Source organism: Myxine glutinosa, chromosome 6 (assembly GCF_964187855.1).
Source record: "Myxine glutinosa chromosome 6, kmMyxGlut1.1, whole genome shotgun sequence".
Classification (NCBI taxonomy): Eukaryota; Metazoa; Chordata; class Myxini; order Myxiniformes; family Myxinidae; genus Myxine; species Myxine glutinosa.
The window spans coordinates 105,931,875-105,955,889 of NC_136266.1; the positions used below are offsets into that span (position 1 = coordinate 105,931,875).

Consider the following 24,015-nt stretch of genomic DNA (forward strand, 5'->3'; position numbering starts at 1 on the left):
GGGAAAAGAAAATAAAGGAAAAGAATTAATTCAAATTGGCAAAGAAACCGAACCAATAGTGGAAATGGAAATTGGAGAGACCGCAGACGTAGAAAAGCACTCGCGGGGTGAAGAGATGGAATATGTGCAAAGTCCGTGCTCGCATCATGACGCCATGCTTAATCCTTATAAAGATTTGCAGGTGGTGTTGGAGCGAGGAGGAAGAAGCGCCCAGGTGAGTCGGGCTGTATATTGTGCGGGGAGATTTTGCAGGAGAATGTTTGGCGCGAGAGGGTTTTTCGCGCGCTTGGGATCGAGACGGCACCGGGCGTTTGTGGAGGGTCCCTTGTGAGTGGTGTGAGAGAAAATGGCGTGCGTGTGAGGAAAAAGTGTGCGTCGAAGAGTGAGTGTGTGACAGAGTATGGGAGTGATACCGGGTGTGAGAGCGAACGCACGTCGGAGGGTATGTGCGAAACCGAGTGCGACGGAGTGTGCGTTGGTGGTGGCATGTGTGCGAGAAGGCACACCTGAGTTGGTGGTGGAGCGCGTGAGTGGGTGTATGCGGGAGTACACACCCGTGAGTGGTACGGAGTACCTACCGGGAGAGTGTGCATGAGGAGAGAGTGCGGTGATGGAATGTGCGGAGTGCGTGAGGATGACTTGGTGTGCGAATGAGAATGTAAAAAGGAACGCGTGGTGTGAGCATGCGAAGGGAGCATCGACATTAACCGGGACAGCGTTCAGACTGACGTTTAGCCGACGCAAGCCCTCGGTCCGTGCCGGGCGGTGTGTGCTGCGGGAGCCGGCGGGGGTTGGTGTCGCGTCGCTCCTGTTCGGAGCGTCGTGCACGATTCGGGCCGGGCCCTGCCCTGCACGGTCGAGTCCGCGCTTTGCCAGGCAAAGCGGGCGGCCCGGTTCGAGAGGAAGGAGGAGGGGTCGGAGCGGCGCCCCCTTGTGGTGGCGGTGCTCCACCTGGGCAAAGCTGGGCCATCGCGCTTGGCAGCGCAAGGCCTTGCGTAGGGATGGTGCCTTGAGCCTTGGCCGGACGAAACCTCCTCCCCTGAATCGAGTGCCGGACGGACCCAACCTACAGTAGACCAAACCACCCGTATTCATTGCTCGGCTTTGCAAAGCCGAGCTTTGAAAATGCATTGACGTACCGAGAGGCTCAGAGTAGTGGACGATTGATGATAGTAGTGTTAGTGATGGCGAATGGTAGTTTTATCATTTGCGTCACGTCGGGGGCAAAGGAGCTATAGTTTATGGGGTTATGGCGGTGAAAACCTAGCCAGGGAGGGCTTGGATAATGTTAGGGTTTAGAAATGACCATAGGTAACTGTAGATTTAAGTAGCGACATCATACCTGTAGTAGGGGACGTAGGTAGATTAGTTTGGATGATAACGACGTAGGATGTGCAATAGTATAAGGGAAGACGGGAAGCACTAAGTTAGAGGGAAACCAGGTAGCCAGATGATGCAGTGTGTGTGTGTGTAGGAAGTGATTGAGCAGAGTATTGTGAAAGGTGTGATTGTGCATTGAGGTGAGTGTATTGTATTGAGTGAATGGTCCTGGAGGGAAGGAGGGTGCAAGTGCCACCAGGTGTGCAAGTGCCACCAGGTGTGTGGGCACCAGGTGTGCAAGTGGAATACAGGTGGCAAGTGAGAATGGTTGCATGGAATGAATGGTCTGGAATAAATGGAGTATGGAATGGATTGAAAATGGATGGAGTGGAATGGATGGAGTGAAAATCTGTGAGCGGACACCAATCACAATCGGGAGAGTGAAAATTTGTGAGAGCGGACACCCATCACAATCGGGAGAGTGAAAATTTGTGAGAGTGGACACCCATCACAATCGGGAGAGTGAAAATTTGTGAGAGTGGACACCCATCACAATCGGGAGAGTGAAAATTTGTGATAGCGGACACCCATCACAATTGGGGGAGTGAGAATTTGTGATAGCGGACACCCATCACAATCGGGAGAGTGAAAATTTGTGATAGCGGACACCCATCACAATTAGGGGAGTGAAAATTTGTGAGAGCGGACACCCATCACAATCGGGATTGCACGGGTTAGTGAATGGAGGGAAAAGGTGTGTGAGCACAAAAGGTGTGCGAAACAAAAAAGAAGAAGGTGTGTGAGCACAAAATGGTGTGCAAGACATTTGGTGAGTGGAAATAAATGGGGTGCGAGACAAAAGGTGTGTGGAGTGAGTAGTGTGGAATACGTGGAGTGGAGTGGTTGGTGCGAAAGGAGTGGACGGGGAAGGATGGACCCCTCCACGAGTACCCAGGCAGGGTAGTTTAAAAGTTAGGTAGCGGGAGTAGGTAAATTGTGGTTGGATATTGGCATCTGTGGTGCGAGAGTAGCAGAGTACTGCTTGAGGGGTGCATTAGTGTGAGTAAATTGGCTGGGCGTGTGGCCTGTTAGTGAGTGTGATTAAATGGGCACTCCGCCACTGTTAGTCTGTCGGCCAGGTGAGGCCGCAGGTAGGCTCTGGGAGCCAGCAGTTGTTCAATGGGGCCCGAGGATCCGGAGGATGGACCCGGGTAGCCTGATGCCAGAGAGGGCGGTAGGGGGTGAGAGCGCCAGAGGGCCTTCCCCAGGTAGGTTAGGGTAAGGAGCAGGTAAGCTCGGGAGACAACTGCAGTGGCGGAGGTGTGCAGGTGAGCGGACCTGCTGGGAGCGCCACACGACCCAGCCCGGAAATTGTGTGAGGGCACAGGGTGAAGAATCGGAGGAGTGAGACCCCAAATTGGTGAGCACCACAGTTTGGTCAATGGGAGTTCGGTTTTTAGAACCACATAGTGTAAAATGGCCAATGGTTTGGCAGGGAAAGACCCCGGGTAGTGTAAAGAGTGTTAATGTCATTTAGAGTATAGTTAGGATTGAAAGTCTCTTCGCACCATCTGCATCCACTCACCAAGGTGACAGGACTCCACACCACCGTTTTTTGCAAATGTCTGGTATGTAAGACGCATCATGACGTGGGGGTGACATTGTGCTCATTGTTCCATCTCTTCCTCCTTATGAGGGATTGATGGTAAATTCGGAATAGAGGGATTAATGAGAAATTGGGATTGATGACGAATTTGGTATAGAGGGGAGATATGGGGAAGACAAGACGTAGCGACGAATTTGTAAATTGTATAAATACGGGGTAAGGGCAAGGGTAGATTAGGTGACAGGGGGGGGGGGGGGGGGGGAGGACGTACGGTAGGGACGGGCTTTCTCGGCTTGTTCTCCTGCGCACCTCACCTCTGCATTACCTTGTGTTAACGTGTACTCTTGCGCCCTTGCACCCCGCTAACCCTGCTTTGTCTCCCTTCCCCACTCATGGACCGTGGTCTTTGGGTACTGAGGGGAAAGTGTGCAGGCATCGTAGTTGTGTGCCCGAACCGTCGCTGCTGCCTGCCTGGACCGGTACCACACTTATGGACCGCACGTTGTTGTGGCCGAGCACCACACTGTATGGACCACAGGTCCGTGGCCGAGCACCACATTCATGGACCCCACAATTTGGGGCCTGGCACCTCTGCTGGGGACCGGCCATTGTGGCCATGAGATCTTGCTTGCGGACCACGGTAAAGGTGGCACCTAAGCCATGCAGGTGTACCACCTTCGTTGGCCCCTGCTGGCCATAATTAAAGAAATGGACATGGTTTGTGCCTTCCTTTTAGTACCAACTAGGCCGCAAGCAAAGAAGTCGTCCAGAACCATCGGCCCACCAGATAAGACGTCGCAAGGCATCATTATTCTTGAAATGTGATGACTGTGCACCAGATGGTGCTTTTTGTGCATGTTGGTGCTTTTGGTGCTTTTTGTTTTTTGGTGCTTATTGGTGCTGGTGGTATCGGTGCAGTGCAGTGCATGCCTTTCCTCTTTTCAAAACATCTTCTTTTGTTTCCCAAAAGACAGGTCCTGGGTTCGCGTTTGTAAATACCAAATAGTGTCTTTGTAAATAATGCTCCCCACCGTCAATGTTTAGTTTTGAAGACAATTCCGTGATTCGGTTATCCTGTGGGCGTGAATCTGTTACATAGAATGCAACGCAGCAGGTGGGACATACTTAGTTGTTTTAAAAATGTCGCACTTAGGGTGAAGTTAATAGTCGAGGGTTACCACACCTGAGTCACACGAAGTTAAAGTTCTGTCGGGCCGGGACGGCCCTGGAGGTAATGAGGGTGCAGTGTTGTGGTTTTTAGAACCCTCCACTTTGTAAATATTTGGAATATTCCCTTATAAATAATCCCCTGTAAATACTCCCATTTTTGGTGTAAAGGTCAAAGGTCGCACCCTAGTTAGGCCACGAGCAACACGTAGCATACCATAGGCTTCTTCTTTAGTTATTTCGTTAGTATGTGTTTCAGGTAAGGATCTGTTCCCAATAGTTGAATCTGCGTTGTATTAATTAAATAAGAATAGGTCCCCTTGTCAATTCATATTGCGGCGTAGCCTTCCTCCAAATTGTGTTCCTTGGCTTGCCAGTAGTGTTCGCTGCCTGGCTCAAGCCGCCATTGAACACAAGGTCAGGCTTGGAGAAGAAGGGGGCGGGGCGGCAAGAACGAGGTGTGGCCACGTCAACTCACCACCAGGGCGTGGCCGGTAAGCCCCACCAGCCAACCAGGGCTGAGGTGAGCTCGTTAATAGGCGTGGCTCGATGAAGCACGGCTTGATTTCTAAGCAGGTTATAAAAGCGCAGGCGCCAAGCCCTCTCGGGAGATGCGCAAGGGGAGGCCATTGATGAAGAACTGCGCAGGGAACCGTTGCGATTGAGAGAACAGCGCAGAGACGGCGGATGATAAGAACACTGCGCAGAGGATCGCTTGGAACCATCGTTGATACGAACTGCCGTTTGGTTTGAGAGCGTTCGGCATGCTATACGCACGCAGCATCCCCGCCCCTCGCATATGTAAGGTCCGGTCGTGCGCCAACGACACGCGAAGCTGCCTGCCATTCTTAGCGGCGGACCCGGAGCCTGGAACCATCTGCTTGGACCCTTCTCTTCCTTCCCACCACCACCACCCCATTCGTGGAAGTGTGTTTGTACTGTCCTGAGCGTGTGATAATATAAGACTGTTTAAGGCTGCCCTGTGTCACTGCTTCTTCTTCTATACCCTTCTTTCATTTCCTCTTCGGGTTTCTTGTACATAATTAATAAATTATATTTGTTCTTGCTTTACTTTGGTTCCTCATCCGATCGCTTGCGTCCTGTCCCCAATTGAATATCGGTGGCACGATATAGGAACCGCTATAATCGGGTTTAGACTGCCGCTGACGGCTCGAGCTTCGGATTGCTAAACCGCTCGGCAACATTCCATCTTGTCCGTGGCTCGGGCAGAAGTAGCGCCCTGCTTTGCGGCGAGGTTGGCGAAGGTATCTGGGAACCCATTGACCAGTCACCCTGGTCAATCTCAACCCCGAAAAGGAGCGCGATATCTTCTAGGACTCGGACAGCCAGCTTAATAGACGAGGGGATTAAACCCCCCTCGGTAAGGGGAACGCCGTAATCCGAGATCCGCAACAATATTAATAATAAAATGAGCCCTATCTTCCAATGGTAATAAATCCTTCAAAAAATTCCTGGATCCGGAATAATATCCTGAGCTTCACCAAAAACGAATCAATTCTTCCTTATCCCAAGGGCAATCATCCCACCAACTTTCATCCAAATCCGTTCAGAACTTTTTCAGATATCTTGTTCACGAACATACGAACACACACTCACACACGGACACGATCGAATGCATTACTCCCTAGCGGGAGTAACAAGTCTTGTGGAAAAACTAGACGGTAACTTGGATGTCACCGAACCATGTTGACAACAACCCATGTACACAACCTTTATTTCTCTTTGTTTCAGTATTCATGATTGGTCAATAGTTATCCAATCACTAATTCTCAATCTGCGTATCACTGATTATAATGATCAGAAATTGATCATTCTATCTACGTGAATGACCAGTAGTGATCATACCTGCCAAGACTCTTCAAATAATTTTTTCCCTTTAAAAGCCCTCCAAATACCGACAAGTAACAGACAAATTTTAACTCGCTCACCCATATAATACCAGTGGCCGTATCCAGCTCGTGCACACAATGCACTGTGAGTGATCCAGCACTTCCTCCTGAGGAGTGCCATGAAATACCGGTGGACCACAAGGATTTTCTATCGACTGCGATGATTGATTCCATGACCTTTTTGATGATTGGAAGTAAGCTGATTAGTCTGTAGTTGAAGAGATCAGTTTTTGCTCCTTTTTGAAGGTTGCTGTGATGGTTGCTGTGTCGTGATGTTGGTGGATTTCCAAGCATTCACATTGACAGGGTGAAAAGGTCAGAAAGAGGATGGGAAAGCGCAACAGAGCAGGATTTTAAGACACGTGAGCTGATGCCGTCTGGTTCAATAGCTGAGTGAGAGTCGAGGATTGAAAGAACATTCTCCACTTTCTCAGGTGCAAAAGGCAGAATCTAGGAGCAGTTTGATACGGAAGACCGAGAGTATCCGAGATAGATACCGAGAATACCGAGAGTGAGGAGTTTGGACACAAGATACGGAAGCAAACGTATAATTGAGCCATTCAGCTTTCTAACGAGCGGAGTTTGAAAGCTCATTCTTGAGGTTGGACAGATGTTGTTTTCTGGCTCTCCTGAGTGTAGGCACATTTGTTGAGAGCTTTGTGGAATGATCTGAGATTGCCTTCGGTCAGATTTTCCTTCCAGGAGGAGAATGCAAGTTGTTTTAAAGCAACTGCCTCACCACAGCATTCAATGTACCAGGAGTGAGAGGATGGGTAAACTAACTGAAGACAAGATGGGAGGAATCTGTGCATGAGAGAGCAGGTTTCTGTGCTAGAATTCCCAGGTTGAATTAATATCGGGGGCAGTAGATATAGGAGACCAGTCCTGGAGTATGATGGCAGTCCCTGCCAGTTTGCTCGAGTGAACTGCCAGCTCTTCAGTTGCCAGATTTGCTGGCGCTGGGGCAGGAGCTGTTCTCTGAGAATGGCCAGAGAGATGTTGACCTTCACAAGCACATGATCAAATGAGCCAATTGGGGCAGAGGACAAGCAAGATACATGGGTGGGGAAGTGGGTCATCACCACATCCAGAAAGGAAGATTTGCCATTGGGAGAGAGGTAGGTAAGGCGAGGGGGGAACCTTGGAGAGGGTGGGGCGAGGGGGGGGGGGCCTTGGAGAGGGTGGGGCGAGGGGGGGAACCTTGGAGAGGGTGGGGTGAGGGTGGGGACCTTGGAGAGGGTGGGGCGAGGGGGGGAATCTTGGAGAGGGTGGGGCGAGGGGGGGAACCTTGGAGAGGGTGGGGTGAGTGGGAACATTGGAGAGAGTGGGGTGAGTGGGAACATTGGAGAGAGTGGGTTGAGTGGGAACATTGGAGAGAGTGGGGTGAGTGGGAACATTGGAGAGAGTGGGGTGAGTGGGAACATTGGAGAGAGTGGGGTGAGTGGGAACATTGGAGAGAGTGGGGTGAGTGGGAACATTGGAGAGAGTGGGGTGAGTGGGAACATTGGAGAGAGTGGGGTGAGTGGGAACATTGGAGAGAGTGGGGTGAGTGGGAACATTGGAGAGAGCGGGGTGAGTGGGAACATTGGAGAGGGTGGATGAGTGGGAACATTGGAGAGGGTGGATGAGTGGGAACATTGGAGAGGATGGATGAGTGGGAACATTGGAGAGGATGGATGAGTGGGAACATTGGAGAGGATGGATGAGTGGGAACATTGGAGAGGATGGATGAGTGGGAACATTGGAGAGGGTGGATAAGTGGGAACATTGGAGAGGGTGGATGAGTGGGAACATTGGAGAGGATGGATAAGTGGGAACATTGGAGAGGGTGGATGAGTGGGAACATTGGAGAAGGTGGATAAGTGGGAACATTGGAGAGGGGGAATGCAGAAAGGGGGACATGCAGTGGAGGGATGCTGGAGAAGGGCTGTGCTTGGAAGAAAGCAGGCTTGTTGGAGATGTCGGGGAGGGTACTGACATGGAGAGGTTTGACACAAATATAACGTGAAGGGGATTTGATGGTTTCGCCTTTCCTTTCCCCGCCAAGATCGCGTAAGAGTCAGTCCCAGGTTCCAAATGGATCTGCCTTCTGTACACATGGTGAGGTTCAGTCTCTTCAGCGGACCTTTCTGAAGAAGATGATGGGTCACTCTTGGCAGCTGAGATAAACCCAAAGAAGTTGGGGAGGTCATCCCTGTTTGGTTTTGGTATTGTGTAGGTGGTGGGGGCACCACCGACTTGTCATGGTAAGAGGGTGGGGACATCACCGTCTGTCGGTTTGGGGGAACTCTACTTTGATCCTACTGCTGATATCGGGGATTGAATGTAGACTGATGATTTACCATGATCTCTGCCATGTTTCCATTATTGGGGAAAATTTGCTGTGCTCCCTATCCAGGTGGACGTGGCTATAATGGAGGTTGGCATCGGAGGAGCATACGATTGTACCAACGTGGTCAGGTTGATCTTATCACTATGGAGCAATTCCAAGTTGTTAAATATCCAATTACTTTTGGATGGCCAGTGGCTGTGGCTTCATTTCCGGTGCTTTTTTATCATCATTGCAGGAAACCACTCGTGTGTGGAGTGGCATCTCTTGGGATGGATCACACAGCCATGCTCGGTTCTACACTTCCTGAAATTGCCTGGCAGAAAGCTGGAATATTTAAGGTATGCTCATGTCAACATCACATAAAATTATTCTTTTAACATTTGTTTTATTTTATTATTTATTGCACATCTTTTCTCTACCCTGTTACTGTAAATCTTCCCTTTGCAAGTCCTTTTGAGGCCTTTATCATGTGAATAGTCCTTCTATGTGATTGGTAATCCACTCTGGTTAAACTGATGATCTCGTGTTTGTGTTTTTCCTTCAGTATCGTACCATCAGTGCATATGCTTCTCATTTACTGTTTTGAAACCCATGTTTGCACTCCCTACCCACCCTTCACCCCCAAAGCTCTGTGCTGTACCTGGTATACTAATACTAAATCCTCTGTCTCTGTTTCTTCTCCCCCACCCCCCCCCCCCCCCCCCACATTTCAGCCTGGAATACCTGCTTTCACTGTTAAGCAAACCCCAGCTGCTCTTGCAGTTCTTCAACAGCGAGCGCTTGAAATTGGGGTAGGTGTGTTTGTGTTTGTGTGTGTGTGCGTGTACGTTCGTATGATAATCGTAGAAAAACTCGAAGGGCACTCGGTAGAGCACATACCTCCGCCAGGCTGAACAGCTTATGGTTTCTATCCCAATGATAGGCCGAATCTGGATTTGGAACTGAACCAAAATCGAATTGGCTTGTTCTTGTCACCTAACCAAGTCATCCACCAAGTTTATTCATAACTCGTCCACAACTTTTTAAAATGTGTTAAATATCGCTTTTTGCTCGATCTCTCAATGGTGAAGAATCACTTCAAAAATTAAATAATTCACGAATCCGAATCCATATTCATAAACGTTTGTGGGGGGTAGGCAATGGTTACCTTAGTCCAGGTAGAAGTGTATAGATTACCATGCTCCGTATGTCACGATGAAGAAGAAGAAACCCCATGTATCATAAGTAGGAAATTAGTTTAGACCGGATGTCGTGTAAGCACGTATAAGTGTCCTCATGAGAGGGGTGGGGATATGTTAATTAGTTCGGGATTAATGGTAAATCCCCTGTATGTAAATGGCCTCTGTTATTTTTCCTCTGTTCCTTATGATGATGCAGCACACACACACAAAGCCAGGAAATAGTGCATTAAACGACACGAAATAAAAACTAACCAGAGACAGGACATTCAACCACCAATGATGCCACCGACGTGTGATAACATCAAGCAGGCAGGTCCGGGAGGCCACGACCCGAAGAGCAGTGAGTGGCTAGGATTGCCGAGCAACGAAGAGAGGTACTGGCTGATAGGAGCAGGCATGGGTGGCGTCAGATGACGTCAGAGCCTTGAGTACAAAGTAGTTGGAAGGCCGACATTTTCTCTCTCTGCTTCGGGACTTTGATAGTGAACAGTCAAGGTCGACTATTGCTTGTGTTGGAACATTGGTGCTGTGCAGTCGCGGTTGTGCTCTTGTGTGAGGGCTGTCTTGACGACCACATGAACATTTTATTGCGCTCTTGCGCTGGGGACATTGGAGGTCCCGACAATCATGAGGACGAGCGTGGCTGGAGTGACCAAGCGGGCGCGGCCTGCTCGCTTCGCTTCGTGCATGGAGCCAGGAGTGAGCGGACTGCGCACGGAGGCCCGGTTCCTGCTCGCGTGCTGCGTGGCAGGGGGTTTTGCCACGTGAGGATGGAGGGCCTGTGATGTTTCCGGACGATCAGGGGGACCAGAGCTAAGTCACAATTGCACGCTTTATTTTCACCTTTATTTTTCCCTTTGTCTGTATACAGGTCTGTGTGGGGACGTCCCATTTAGGAATCTTATTTTTATTGTGCATTCTTTATTGCCGGTATTTTTGTTCATTTTGAATCCGTGTCGGTTTGACTTGACTATCTCAGGTTCGAAGACGTCCGGTGGGACCTGTGAAGGTAAGTTCATCATTCTCCTTTCCCTCGCGTGTAAAAAAGACCGTCATTTTTGATTGAATGCCTCAGAGTGTCAGCTCGTTCGGCTATCTGTTTCCTTGGAGGATTTTAATCTCTAGGAACACGACAATACCTTAACCAAAATGGAATCGATTCGGTCTTATCACACACCCAACCCCTCGACCAGGTTTGGTCCAAATCCACATATAACGTTTTGAGATATCCTGCTGTATATCGGTTTTAGCCCTGTCACTCAATGGTGAAGAATCACTTTACAATTATAGCAGCCGGATCCGGATCTTCACCAAAATCTAATCATTTCCTCCTTTTCACATACCCAACCTCTCTGCTAAATTTCGTCTGAATCTGTCCACAACTTTTTGAGATATCTTATTCACAGACAGGGGTGAAAACATAACCTCATAACCTCCATCCACATTCGGTAGCAGAGGTAAAAACAGGGCTGGGCCAATGTCTGCCAAATTTTGCATTCGTGCTGGTAGTACCCTGCGAGGTGGGGGTGGGGTGGGGGGGGGGGGGGGTAGGGGGGGGGTGTATTTGCAATTTTTCACTTGCACAGTGGAAGTAGTTTACTGACCCCCAACTGCAGGCAGGGAGGATTCTTAGCCATGGCACATAATATATTTGCCCCAGCTACCCCTCTATCCCCACACCCTCCCCAAAGCTGCTCCTAAAGCGGGTGTTTCTAGTTACTGAAATATTTAATGGAATACAGTAACAGCAAACAAACAAGGTTTCATTCTTATTATTGTGGTTTATGCCAATGTCACTTGTTACATAAAAACAATTGTATCAACGGTCCTGGAAAACAACTTTTTATCCCGGAAAACCCCTGGAAATTTGGTCGTACAAACCCTGTGTTGCGGTTTTGAGTTTGTACAGTGAGTATAATAAAGGTTAAAATTTCCCCCTCATAGTTAGTCGCACAAGCAGCATGTCGCCTCACGATAGTATAGTTATCTCTTCGTATTTGTGAGCTTAGTCCTTTTCCTATGTTAGTTCTGCGTTGCGTAAAGTCAGGAGAATAGGTCCTACTTCTACCGACTTTCCAGCCTCCCTAGCCTCATGCCCCTTGCGCTACCTTTGGTTCATTTTGGGCGAATTAACACGAGGCAGGCCTAGGCGGGTCGGGGCGGAGCCGAATGAGGGGCGGCAGAAGCGCTTCCGGTAAGCACGAGCCGCCAATCAGGGCTCAGAGGTGGTGGCGGCAGCATTGCGTCACAGGGCGTGGTAAGAAGGTTCGAGGGGGTTCCAGAAGGTTCGGGGGCGTACCTATATAACCCGTTGCACAAAGCCCCCGGGAGGACTTGAGGACTCGCTGATGAGAAAGATAACTGCTGCCCAGGGAGTGCTCGCGCGCACTAACCAACCTGGAGGAATCGTTGAAAAGGAGTTGTGAGCGTCGGAGAACTTTGAGAGATGCGCGGGTGAAAAGAGACGCGCATGAACCGAAATACGCGCTATTATAAGTGACGCTCAGTTGAGTTGGAGGCCGATCCATATACAGTGCATTAAGTCGTGCGAGTAACAACGGCTGTGTAATCGCCAGCCGCGCTGAGAGTCCCGCATTTGCCGTTCCACCTCATCGGCTGCCTTTGTCCGGGAGACACGCTACGAGGTTCCTTCCATCGCCTGCTGCCATCTTCGCGGGACGTACTGGGACCATGGAGAGCCGGACGGGGCCGTTCCTGGACGACCACGTCGATGCGTCTGGCTGGGACATCAATCCATCTGCAATTCCCTGTGTGAGTGTGACGGGCCCGAGTCCGGGAGGATAAGATAAGACTGTCTAAGTGCTACCCTGTGTTTCTGCGTCCCGGTCATTGTATATACGTGTGGGAATAATTAAACCTGTGTTCTTCCTTTTTTCCATTCGATCGTTCCTGTGGTTTCCTCATTGGCTAAGCGTGGTACGAATAGAACCGCTCGAATCGGGTTCCACTACTAAACTGCACAGACCACGTGGTGCTCAATCCGCTCGGCGTACCCAAACCACACGTGGCTCGTGTGAGGCTTGCTTCCTCGCTTCCGTGGCGGCGCAGGGAATTAGGTATGAGCGAGAGTTGGTCCCGAAACCCTACTTTGCGTTTGCCCGGAAGGGACGTTTCAAGTCTCGGTTCTGTCAAGCCCAGAAAGAACAAGGGGATTAATCCCCCCTTGGTAAGGGGAAGAAGGGCGGCGGAGAATCGTAACAATTGGTAGTCAGGAGTGGGGATTTGGAACCTTGGACAAAATTTTGGACACCAATTGTATATATTGGCCGTAACAATTGGTGTCGGGGAGTGGGATTGGACCTGGAGTGCGCTTCACGCACTTGAAATTACGAGTGGACCAAAATTTAGTTTTTAAAAGCCAAATTATATTCGTACCATGGCTAGCCAAGACGGTCGAATGCCGGTGGGGGTAGAAGTAGATGAAAAACTAATGACCCAGGACCCACACGAAGACCAGGAGAGACAGTTGGTAGTGGAAGCTGAAAAGGGTGCCGCAGCTGGTAAAGACAATGGCGGCGCCTCGCACGTGGCGGTGAAGGCCAAACCCGTGGTGCAAGTGAGTTCTAAAGACATGCAACTATTTATGACACACATGATGGCATTTATGGTCAAGTTTAATGAGGACATAAAAGAACTGAATGAAAAAATAGACACCCGAGGGGAGATATTAAAAGAAATGGGGGAGGACATTGGGCGCAGGTCGAGCGAGGAGGTCGCATTGGGACACGCCGAGGTAACGCGGTGTGAGGAACGCGTGGAGAGCGAGCTTGGGCAAAGCGCAGCTAAGTTGACTGGGAGTATAGAGATCGCGACACAGGGTGTAAAAAAACCGACGGCCGCCGAATTGGAAAAGGAAATTTCATGCACGCCGGCGGTGGTCGGGGAAAAAGAAATTGCAGAAACAATTGGGGCCGAAGATACGGCAGAGATAGAAAATGAATCACGGGAGAAGGAAATGGACTGCACTCAAAGTCTGTATTTGCACCGTGATGTCGGGCTTGCTAACCCCAATAAAGGTTTGCAGGTGCTGCTGCCGGAGAAGAAGGTCCCCAAGGTGAGATATAATGGCGCGAACATGTTTGGCATGAAAAGGGTTTTTGCGCGCTTGGGACATGGACGAAACCCGGGCGGTCGTGGAAGGTCCATGGTGCGGTGTATGAGGGCGAATGGCGCGCGTGTGAGAGAAAAGTGTGCACCGGAACGCGAGTGTGTGCAAGAAAAGTGTGTTACAGAGTGAGGGAGAATGCACATCAGAATGTGTGCGGGAAGAGTGTGTCGGAGAAGTGTGTTAGAGTGTGCGAAAGAGTGCACACCCGAGTGCATGGAGAAAAAGTGTGTGAGGAATGGGTGTGTACCAGCAGTGCACACCGGTGGACGTTACGGAGTACGTAACGGAAGAGTGTGCACGAGGGTGTGCGATAGCCGATTGTGTTATGGAGTGTGTAACAGAAAAGTGTGTGGTAAAGGAGTGTGTGGAGGAAAAGTGTGTAATGAAGTGTATGAGGGGCGTGAGTGCGCCTGGATGGTGTGCACCAGTGTGCTATAACAGAGTGCGAGAAAGAATGCACACCGGACCGTGTGCGGAAAGAGTGTGCTGTAACAGAATGTAGGGAGTGTATGGAAGGCGCGGGGACGCCTAGGTGTGCGAGTGTGGAGTGGGTCGCGAGGTGTGAGAACGCGGCTCAAGCATCGACACAGACCGGGGTAGCGTTCAATGCGACGGATAGCCGACGTGAGCCCTCGGTGAGTTGTGTGCGGCAGGGACCGGTGGGGATCGATGCCGCGGCGGTCTCACAAGGACTGACGTGCACGATTCGTGCCGGCCCCCGCCCTGTATTGTTGGTGCCGCGCCGTGGCGGTAAAGGCGAACAGCAAGGTTCAAGGGGAGGTAGGGGAGTTCGGTAGCCGCGCCCCCTGGCGGGTGCGATGCTCCGACCGTGGGCGGTTGGGCCATCATGCGTGGGACCGGGAGGCCCCACGCAGGGATGGGGCCCTGAACCTCAGCTCATCCATGCCTCCTCCTCTGGCTCGAAAATGCCGGACGGACCCAACCTACAGTAGACCAACCACCCGAACGGATCGCTCGGCCTCTCGAGGTCGAGCCATGACGATGTATTTCCACACGAAGAGGCTCAAGTGCAGTGGACGAATGGCAATAGTGTACCCTACGTGGGGGAATGGTAGTTTGACCATTCCTCACACGAACCGGGCCCATGAGCATTAGATTAGGGGGATGGCAGTATAGGCACATGTAGGGACCAGTGATGGTTACCTCCATGGGGCACCGAAGCTAGCCGAGGGAGGGCTAGGATAATTGTTAGGGAATTAGATGACAGTAGAGGACATGAGATTTAAGTAGTGACATTTGTGCGGTAGTGGGGACGTAGAGAGATTAGATGGATGATAACGACGAAGGGTGTGCTTAGTTTAATGGGATGACGGGGAAGCACGAGTCTTAGGGGAAAAGCAGTTAGATAGATGATGCTGTGTGTGTGGGAAAAGGTGTATGGGAAAAGGTGTGTGAGCACAATCGGTGTGTGAGAAAAGTGGTGTGCGACATAAATGGTGTGTGAAAGTAAAAGATGTGGAATGCTTGGTGTGGAATAAAAGGTGTGGAATGCATGGTGCGAAGGAGTGAATGGGGGAAGATGGACCCATTCGCGAAAGCCCGGGGGGGGGGGGGGGGTAGTGTAAACCCAGGTAGAGGGCTCAGGTAAATTGTTTGGATATTGACACCTGTGGTGCAGGTAGTGGCACGTAGTGCTTTGGTGGGTGCATGAGGCAGTGACATGGCTGGGCGTGTGGCTTAATTGGTGCGTATGGTTATTGGTTCACTCCGCCACTGGTAGTTTGTCGGCCAGGTGAGGCCACAGGTAGGCTCTGGGAGCCAGTCAGAGTAGTCGTGAGTTGTTCAGTGGGGCCCGAGGATCCAAGGGAAGGACCCTGGTAGCCCAATGCCAAGGAGGGCATCAGAGGGGTAAAGAGCCAGGAGGGGCCTTCCCCAGTTTAGGTAGTCGCAGGAGCAGGTAAGCTCGGGTGGCAACTTTAGTGGTGGAGGTGCGCAGGTAGGTAGACTCGTCGTACCCAAACCACACGTGGCTCGTGCGAGGCTTGCTTCCTCGCTTCCGTGGCGGCGCAGGGAATTAGGTATGAGCGAGAGTTGGTCCCGAAACCCTACTTTGCGTTTGCCCGGAAGGGACGTTTCAACTCGGTTCCGTCAAGCCCAGAAAGAACAAGGGGATTAATCCCCCCTTGGTAAGGGGAAGAAGGGCGGCGGAGAACCGTAACACCTGTATAGCCAACTTGATGTATTTGCATTTTCAGTAGCAGGATGCTGTGAGCGAGTTGCTTTGGTCTGTGATAGTATTTGACCTGAGTGTGATTATCGAGATCACCTGATCAGACAAAGAATATAGTAATCCTTCATTCGGTCATTTGACTTATTCATAACTCTGTGGTGATTGGTCTAACGGAGTACAAAGACACATGGCAATTGACCACATGACGACAAATATTGTGTGTTGAGTCGTGCGTGTTGTCTTGTGTGCGTTTGTACTTTTCGTTAAGTTTGTGGAACTTGTTTATGATGTGGTATGCCATTTTGTTTAATGATTTTATAAAACGTTTTGTTTTTATGAGGCTTTCCAGTCAAAACTCTGGTAGGCAAAGAACCAAGTAGATGATGCACACACTGAGTCTTCATCTTTGTTTCAGTTTCTTGATCATCTGTTTATAATGTTAATGAGTGCACTAACATTCGTGTTCACCATTGGCTGGGTTATCGCTAACATTTTGTTCCAAAAAATCTTGCATATGGATTTTTATTGGCAGTTCTGGCTGAAAACCGGTTCATTTCCTGCTTCTTCTTTCTTCTCATTTGCACGATATCAGTGTCCGCTGTTCCTTTGTCCAAACCTCTCGGACTTCACGGTGAACCGGTCGATGGACAAGGAAGTGAATGAAATAGGAGACGGTGTCACATTGTCACTCAAAGGAGAGCACCAGCGAGATAATGCAGCGCTCGCCCTGTGCCTTGTCAACTTGTGGTTGCATGATCGTGGTCACGGTGAGTTCTTTGGGGGTGCACGGGGCTACAAATGAGTACGAAATTGAGGACGAAGTGAGTTGGAATTGAGTAAAGAAAGGATTAATGGCTGAAAAGGTAAGAGGTGGGATCAGTGGAAGTACATCACAAAAAGTAAGATAGAATAAACAGGAAGATGTATGCAAGTGTGAAACTTGTTGCTTACCATTACCTTCATTTTTGCAGCTGTAACAACTTCCTCATTTTCACAATCGTCCTCAAACGATCTCACTTCTGCACGTCCATTCTGCCTCACTCCTGCCATGCACAAAGGTTAGTTGTTGTGCTTTGCAGAAATGAATTCCAATGAATAAGGTTTAAATGCAGTACTGCAGGCCTCCATGGCTTGGATGTCCTTTTTAGGACTGGTTATGTTCAATGTGTATACAGGGTTGGCGTGCACTCGTTGGTTGGGTAGAGCACAAGTTGTACCCTGTGGTCATCTCACTTTCTACCTTGATGGTGCACATACGAAAGAAAGCTTGCAGGTAACCAATTCCTATCATGCGTGGCCCTCTATATTCACATCGTGTGTGTGTGTGTGTGTGTGTGTGTGTGTGTGTGTGTGTGTGTGTGTGTGTGTGTGTATGATGGATGATGGATGATGACGGCACCACGTGTTTTTTGGTGTTTTTTTTTTTTTTTTTTTTAAACATGAATAACAAGGATGTTGTTACGTGTTCCTCCCCGACCCCCTGGTTACGGTGTGCCTCCGAATCCCAAGAGGAGCCACGGCAGAAAAATATGTTATTCTGTGTTAGAAATCAATAGTGAAACCACACCAATGATTTTAAATGAACAAATGTTGTATTAAAAATCATACACAAGAATAACGGTACAACCAATAGCAATCCAGAGTGCACTCTATATATCTTAGGATGGTACCATCAACTAAAGTCCGATAACTCACTGCGCTCCACGTGAGTGAAAAAAGACACTCCTCAATATCTCTCTAACCTTCTCCAAGGCGAAGTTGATTCGCTCCAGCGATCGCTAGACCGATGTCCAGTCGAAACCCGAATCCCGCTGTCCAGTCGAGACCCGAATCCCGTATAGATGGCAATGGCAGTCACACAGCCGAAACTGTATAAAGGCGCCCTCCAGAGGAGCACGTTCACAGCTCAATCAGCAAACCGCAACGTAATTGGAGATGACGCTGTCGCGCACACACATCCCCGACAGACGATAGGATGTTGAGAAGAGCTGACGCGTAGCAAAACCTTTGTCGGTGAACAAAGCACGAGGTTCAAAATGGCCGACGGCTCTTACTTGAGTCGATGTGACCAGGCAAGGATTCGTCGGAATCTCGGCTTAAACCTGACTACGCAGATTTCTCAATCCCAGCGATAATACCTATCGCAGGATGTCCTTTCAATGAACTCAAAATTCCCTCGTGACCTTCGTTAGACAACGCTCGCTACGGAGCTCGACGTCACACGTCTTGTCCCACTTTGCTCGCCATGCCTCTTAGTCTTCCCTCTCGTCGTCTTCCGGTTCGGTTTCCTGTATCATTTACAGTTAACCTTTTTAACTTTTGATAACTGTTCATGAACAATAAACCTTTTGAAGATAATAATAGTACATGATATCAGAAATATGTCAAGTGGGTGAAGACCACAACAACAGAAGTGATGAAACCGTAACAATGTGATTAGATAATGGACATTGGATATGCCAACATGGTCAAATGATATTTAAACCTGAGGACATATCATTATGCAACAAATGATTAGGCAGAGACAACCAACAGGTTGACTCTTTGTCCTCTATTATTTCTCTCCATTAGGCATGCCTGTCCTGGTTTGATGTGGAGCAACAACAACTTCCCTGTCAGGGGTGAGCAATCTCTGGATTTGGGTGATGAATGAGCTGGTCATAGAGTCCATCTTCAGAGCATTGCCTGAAGTGTGTTAGAATAAGAGTGTTGCATCGTTACTTGACACCCATATCACAGTTGTGGAAGGCCTCGCTGTGATTATAGGTGCGTAGGACATTTTAAAGTAAAACTAGAAAGCATCTCAAAATGCATGGATATTGTTTATGGATGTGATTTTTGCCATTGGAACAACAACAACAACATGCATTTTAAGGCCATTTTCCCTGCTAGAGTGGGGGTTAGCCTTGCGGTCCCCATGACAATCTTCTCCATTTTGCCCTATTTTCTGCATCTCTCCTTGTTAACCCCCTTGCCCGCATTTCTTCTTCCACCATCTTTAGCCAAGTCTTTCTCGGTCTTCCCCGTCCTTTACTTCCTTCTACATCAATTTCCATCACTCTTCTCAACCAGTCACTTTCATCCTTCCTCAACACATGACCAAACCATCTCAGCCTGTTCCTCTTCACAGCATCAATCACAGGCAATATTCCCATCATCTTTCGCAATTCATCATTTATCTTCCTCTCTCTCAACGATACTCCGCACATCCATCGAACCATTCGCATTTCCACCATTTCCAGCCTTCGTTGTTGCTCTACGTTCATTACCCATGTCTCGCTCCCATAAATCATAACACTTCTCACACATGCAGCATACACCTTTCCCTTCAGCTTCAGCGACACTCTCCTCCTCATCAGCATGCCACTCAGTTCCCGAAACTTCTTCCATGCACATCTCACTCGAGCAACCGTTGCCGAGTCTGATCCACCTTCTCCATTCAGCATGTCTCCGAGGTAGCAAAATGTTTTCACACCTTCCAGCTTCACGCCGTCTCCAAGATCCAACTCAACATTTCCTCCATCTGCAGCTCCCTATGTGCACAGCTTACATTTGAATGTAGCTGCCACACTGGTAAATGACCCTCTCAGACCACTACATTTTTGATGAACCCACTCAGCGCACATTGTACATTGAATGGAGTTCACTCCGACACCCCTCCTGCACACAGCACACGGCCACTTCCCAGTTCTTTCCACCTCACCACATGCTTTACCACTTGCCATCACCTTCGTCTTTCCGATATTCACCTTCAGACCTTTTGTCTCCATACATTCCTTCCACTTGTTCATCTTTTCCTTCAGTCCATCCATACTTTCCGCAATCAACACCAGATCATCTGCATACAACAACTCCCACGGTAAACCCTCCTTTACGTTCTGAGCCAGCACCTCCATCACAGCTACAAATAGTAGTGGACTTAGTACCGACCCCTGATGCACTCCCACCTTCACCTCAAACTCACCACTGTTCCCGTCCTTCGTCCTTACAGCTGTGCGCGCTCTTTTGTACATTGCCATCACTACTCTGATCAACCATTCCTCCACTCCTAACTTCCTCAATGCCCATGTCAATACTTTGCGTGGAACCCTATCGAATGCTTTCTCTAGATCAACAAACCCAAAAAACAACTTCTTCCTCTTCTCCATGTACTTCTCCTGCAACTGCCTCAATGAAAAGCACACCTGTCGTTCCTCTTCCTGGCATAAATCCAAACTGCATTTCGTCGATCTTCACTTTCTTCCTTATCCTCCTCTCCAACACCCTTTCCAATACCTTCATTCCATGCTCCAATAACTTTATCGCTCGGTACGAGCCACACTCCAGAGGGTCACCTTTCCCCTTGTATAGAGGGACGAGGGTACTCAGTTCCAAATCCACTGGAATGCGGCCTTCTTTCACCACCAGATTACAGATCTCTGTCATTCTCTTCACACCCCAACTTCCTGCTGCCTTCAACATATCTCCCACAACTCCCGTCGGCCCTCCCGCTTTTCCACTCTTCATTGCTGTTATCGCTTCCTCAACTTCCTTCTCAGTTATCTTCTCTGCCGGTCCTAAAACTGGGTTATTCTCTATGTTGCCATCCCATTCATTCTCTGTATTCAACAGCATTTCCATATATCTTTTCCATCTTCCTTTAATTCCATCTGGGTCGACAACGATTTGTCCCACTTCATCCTTCAAGCAACTCACCCCCATCATGTCACACCTCTTTTTCGCTATGTGCTTTGCAATCCTGAATACTGCTTTCTGACCCTCTTCCGAATCCAAGCGTTCTCTGAACATTTTCCTACATGCCTCCTGCGCCTTTGCTACCTCTTTCTTTGCAGCCTTCCTGGCTGCCTTATAACTTTCATGCTCTGCTGTTTCTGCTCCTGTACCCTTCGCCTTCTGCCACTCCTTGAACTTCTTCCTCTTCTCGTCAATCCTCTTTCCAACTTCATCATCCCACCACCATGTTTCCGAGTGCCTCGGTGGTCCTTTTGTCCATCCACATACCTCACCAACGGCTCCCAACAGACTAGCTTTCATTGACATCCAACCACTTTCAAGCTCAACCACATCATCCTCTACCCTACTCAGCCTCTCTTTTAATGCCTCCCTTACTGTCACCTCTTTCAACCTCCACACCTTCATTCTTGGTTGGTACTTCACCCGCCGAGCTCTCCTCACACCTTTCATTTTTATGTCGCAGACAACCAAGTGGTGCTGTGAAACAGCCTCCTCCCCAGGGATCACCTTTGTGTCCCGGAGGTGCCCCCTATCTCGCCTACGCACCATCAGGTAGTCAACGGTTGTCGTCGACCCACCTGACGTGTATGTAACAAGCTTATTATCCTCTTTCTGGAACTGAGTATTACAAATCAACAAATCAGCTCCATCAGCAAACTCCAAAATCCTTTCACCTTCTCCATTTCTCACACCATATCCGTAACCCCCATGAACTCCCTCAAAACCATCCATACTTCTTCCCACATGTCCATTCAGGTCTCCTCCCACCACAACAACTTCTTCATCTTTCACGTTTTCCATCAGCTTCTCTATCGCACACCAGAACTTGTCCTTCTGGAACACCAGAACATTGCTTCGTCCAACCTGCGGAGCATATCCCGAGATGACGTTCACCAAGAGCTTTCCAATCATCATTTTCACCATCATCAACCTATCACTCACTCTAGTCACACTCACCACACTGTCTACAAACTCCTCAGAAAACAGGACACCAACACCATTGACGCCCTCCGGGCACCCTTGCCACACAAACTTGTATTTCTGTCCCTGCCTACCCTTCACCATTCTCACACCACTTCCCTTCCATCTCGTCTCTTGCACACAACATATGTCCACTCTTCTTCTGACCAATACTTCCACCACTTCTCCTGATTTCCCTGTCATTGTCCCTACATTCCATGTCCCAAACCTCAGAAACCGATCTCCACTTCGGGCTGCACCCTGCCAATATGTAGTTGTAATTGTCATGGTTTTCTTTTTGAGGCAATATTTTTATGGCCGGATGCCCTTCCTGACGCCCTCTTAGTCGTCTCTTACGACACGCAGGGATACGGTGTACCTATTCTGACCAGGGTACACACTGGGAAACGTTTAAAACATGGAAATTCTGGGGGGGGGGGGGGGGGGGGGCGGCGTCAGCATCACGGCTGCAGTTTAAACATATTCCAACAATATCCAAACAGAACCATGAAAACCATGAAAAACAATCTGGGAAAAGTCTCCAAGCGAGAACGTGGATTTGAGAAGGAAGGAGCAGAGGCGGGAGAGAAACGAGATACAGGGGGCGGGGCACAAGCCAAGACGAGGAGGAGAGCGAACAAACGTGTCCGGGAGGGGAGAAAGAATCAATATAGAATTCTTTGTCTAGGGAGGTGAGGTGAGGGGGAGAAAATAAAATAAAAGAAACAAGCAATGCAGCGGAGGAAATAACCCAAACCGACAAAACACCGACGGGGGAGGGAAGCCCCAAGTTACCAGGCCGCGCACGAGGTACGACTCAGAAAACGATTAACTACACACAAGTTTGTACGAATTACAAACCAATACCAACCAGAAACACACAATAACACATACACAGCAAAATAACCAGTGGAAATTTGACAAAGACAAGAATGGGAAAACACTTAAACTTCGATGCCGTGGAGAGCTCGAAGTACGCTTCACTCGCCCGAGGAACCGGAAACCGAAACGAGGAACCGAAACACGGAAGATATTTATTATGAGGTAGCTCCCCAACCCCCAGCCCCCATTTTACTAAAATGAGAAGCGTCCATCCTTTCGTGCACACGCTTAATTTTAATTAAAGGATTCTTGCTGTGGTAGAATTTAAAAAATGCACCGTTTGAAAGCAAATAATTGATTTACTTGGAATAAAAATTTGTCTGTTTGATTCAAGGATGCCTCTTTTAAAAGCCCATCTATCTGGGTTTGAAGAAGAAGCAGGACCGTGAGCTTTAATGTAGTAATTCTGACTGTCGTAAAATAATGAAAAATGGTACCTAGTGGGGGGGCCAATGTTTTCCCGTTGAATTCAAATGTTAATTTGTGGACACTGGTTGGGTTGTCTTTAGGGATGATAGAAGTTGTAGAAAAAATATGTCTCCATTTTTTTCAAGTTCTTTATAGCGGCCATTTTGGATTATCAAAATGGCGTTTGTTGAAAACCGAAATTGTCATTATCTTGGCTTCTAAATGACCTAGAGTGTTAATTTTGGTGTCCAAATGTACATATTTGCGGATACTTAATCCAATAAACACACATTTATACACCTACATGCGTCATGGGATTCATGGACTCTCTGATCACATTCTTCAGTCGACGAATGCTGTCTTCCTGCCGAGCCCAGACTGTGGTTGATAGGTCGTGGTGCTCCTTGCGTGTAGCTGATTGTGAGCCAGCCATCTGACGGGCTTCTTCAGCAAGCCTACTCAGCTCTGGTGCTGTCAGAAAGAACCTTTCGCGGGCACTGGCATTCTGGGTAATGCCCACAATACCCCCTGTCACCTTCATGATCCTGTTGATGTGCTCCAGTGCATGGTCCACCCCTACAGCACAGAAGGGGATTTCATTCTTATGGACACTGAAGTTCCCATCCATGAACTCTTGGTAGATCCCTGGATCTGTCATCTTCAGGGCCTTCATCTCTGCAAGGTACCGGGGAGTCAGCCTGGCATATTTCTGTTTGTCATGTGCAAAGAAGTATATGCACATCTCATCCAGTGAAGACAGGTGAAGCTCAAATTGTCCATCACGGGTGGCACGGATGAATGTGTATATCAGCATTATCATCCGCATGTAGCGTCGCACAAACTTGAACAGTGGACTCTTGGCTTCTTTCCTCTCATCAAACTTTGCCATGGCCTCCAGGACTTCGTTTGACTCGAGGACAGCTAGCATGTTGTTCTGCGCGCTTGTCATCTCCTCTCGGTTGTGTAGATGACAGCTCTGGGCAACCTGTTGTGCTGACTGGGTACATGGGCCCCTCAGATGGGGATGCTCTTGGAAGAATTCGTCCACATAGAGGTCGAAGAGGGCTTGGACAGTGGTGATGTGGGCCTCCAAAGCCCTCTTCATGTGCTTGGCTTCCAGTATTTGTCTGGTCGTTGTTGGGCCATAGATATCAGCCTCAGACCAAGCCTCGTCAAGACCACTGTCCTCTATGGC

General features: G+C 49.0%; 1 protein-coding gene across 2 annotated transcripts in view; it reads left to right on the top strand.

Annotated features, from left to right (window-relative positions):
- Positions 1-24,015, top strand: part of LOC137430148 (folylpolyglutamate synthase, mitochondrial-like) — a 62,933-nt gene that overhangs the window by 17,833 nt on the left and 21,085 nt on the right. The window contains exons 8-14 of one of the 2 annotated variants that reach the window (XM_078780331.1): positions 8,402-8,463; positions 8,571-8,673; positions 9,049-9,126; positions 16,429-16,603; positions 16,808-16,894; positions 17,012-17,109; positions 18,408-18,457. In XM_078780331.1, coding sequence (XP_078636457.1) covers positions 8,402-8,463; positions 8,571-8,673; positions 9,049-9,126; positions 16,429-16,603; positions 16,808-16,894; positions 17,012-17,109; positions 18,408-18,457 — 653 coding nt within the window. The remainder of the gene's footprint in view (positions 1-8,401; positions 8,464-8,570; positions 8,674-9,048; positions 9,127-16,428; positions 16,604-16,807; positions 16,895-17,011; positions 17,110-18,407; positions 18,458-24,015) is intronic. The other variant, XM_078780332.1, reaches the window with a different exon arrangement.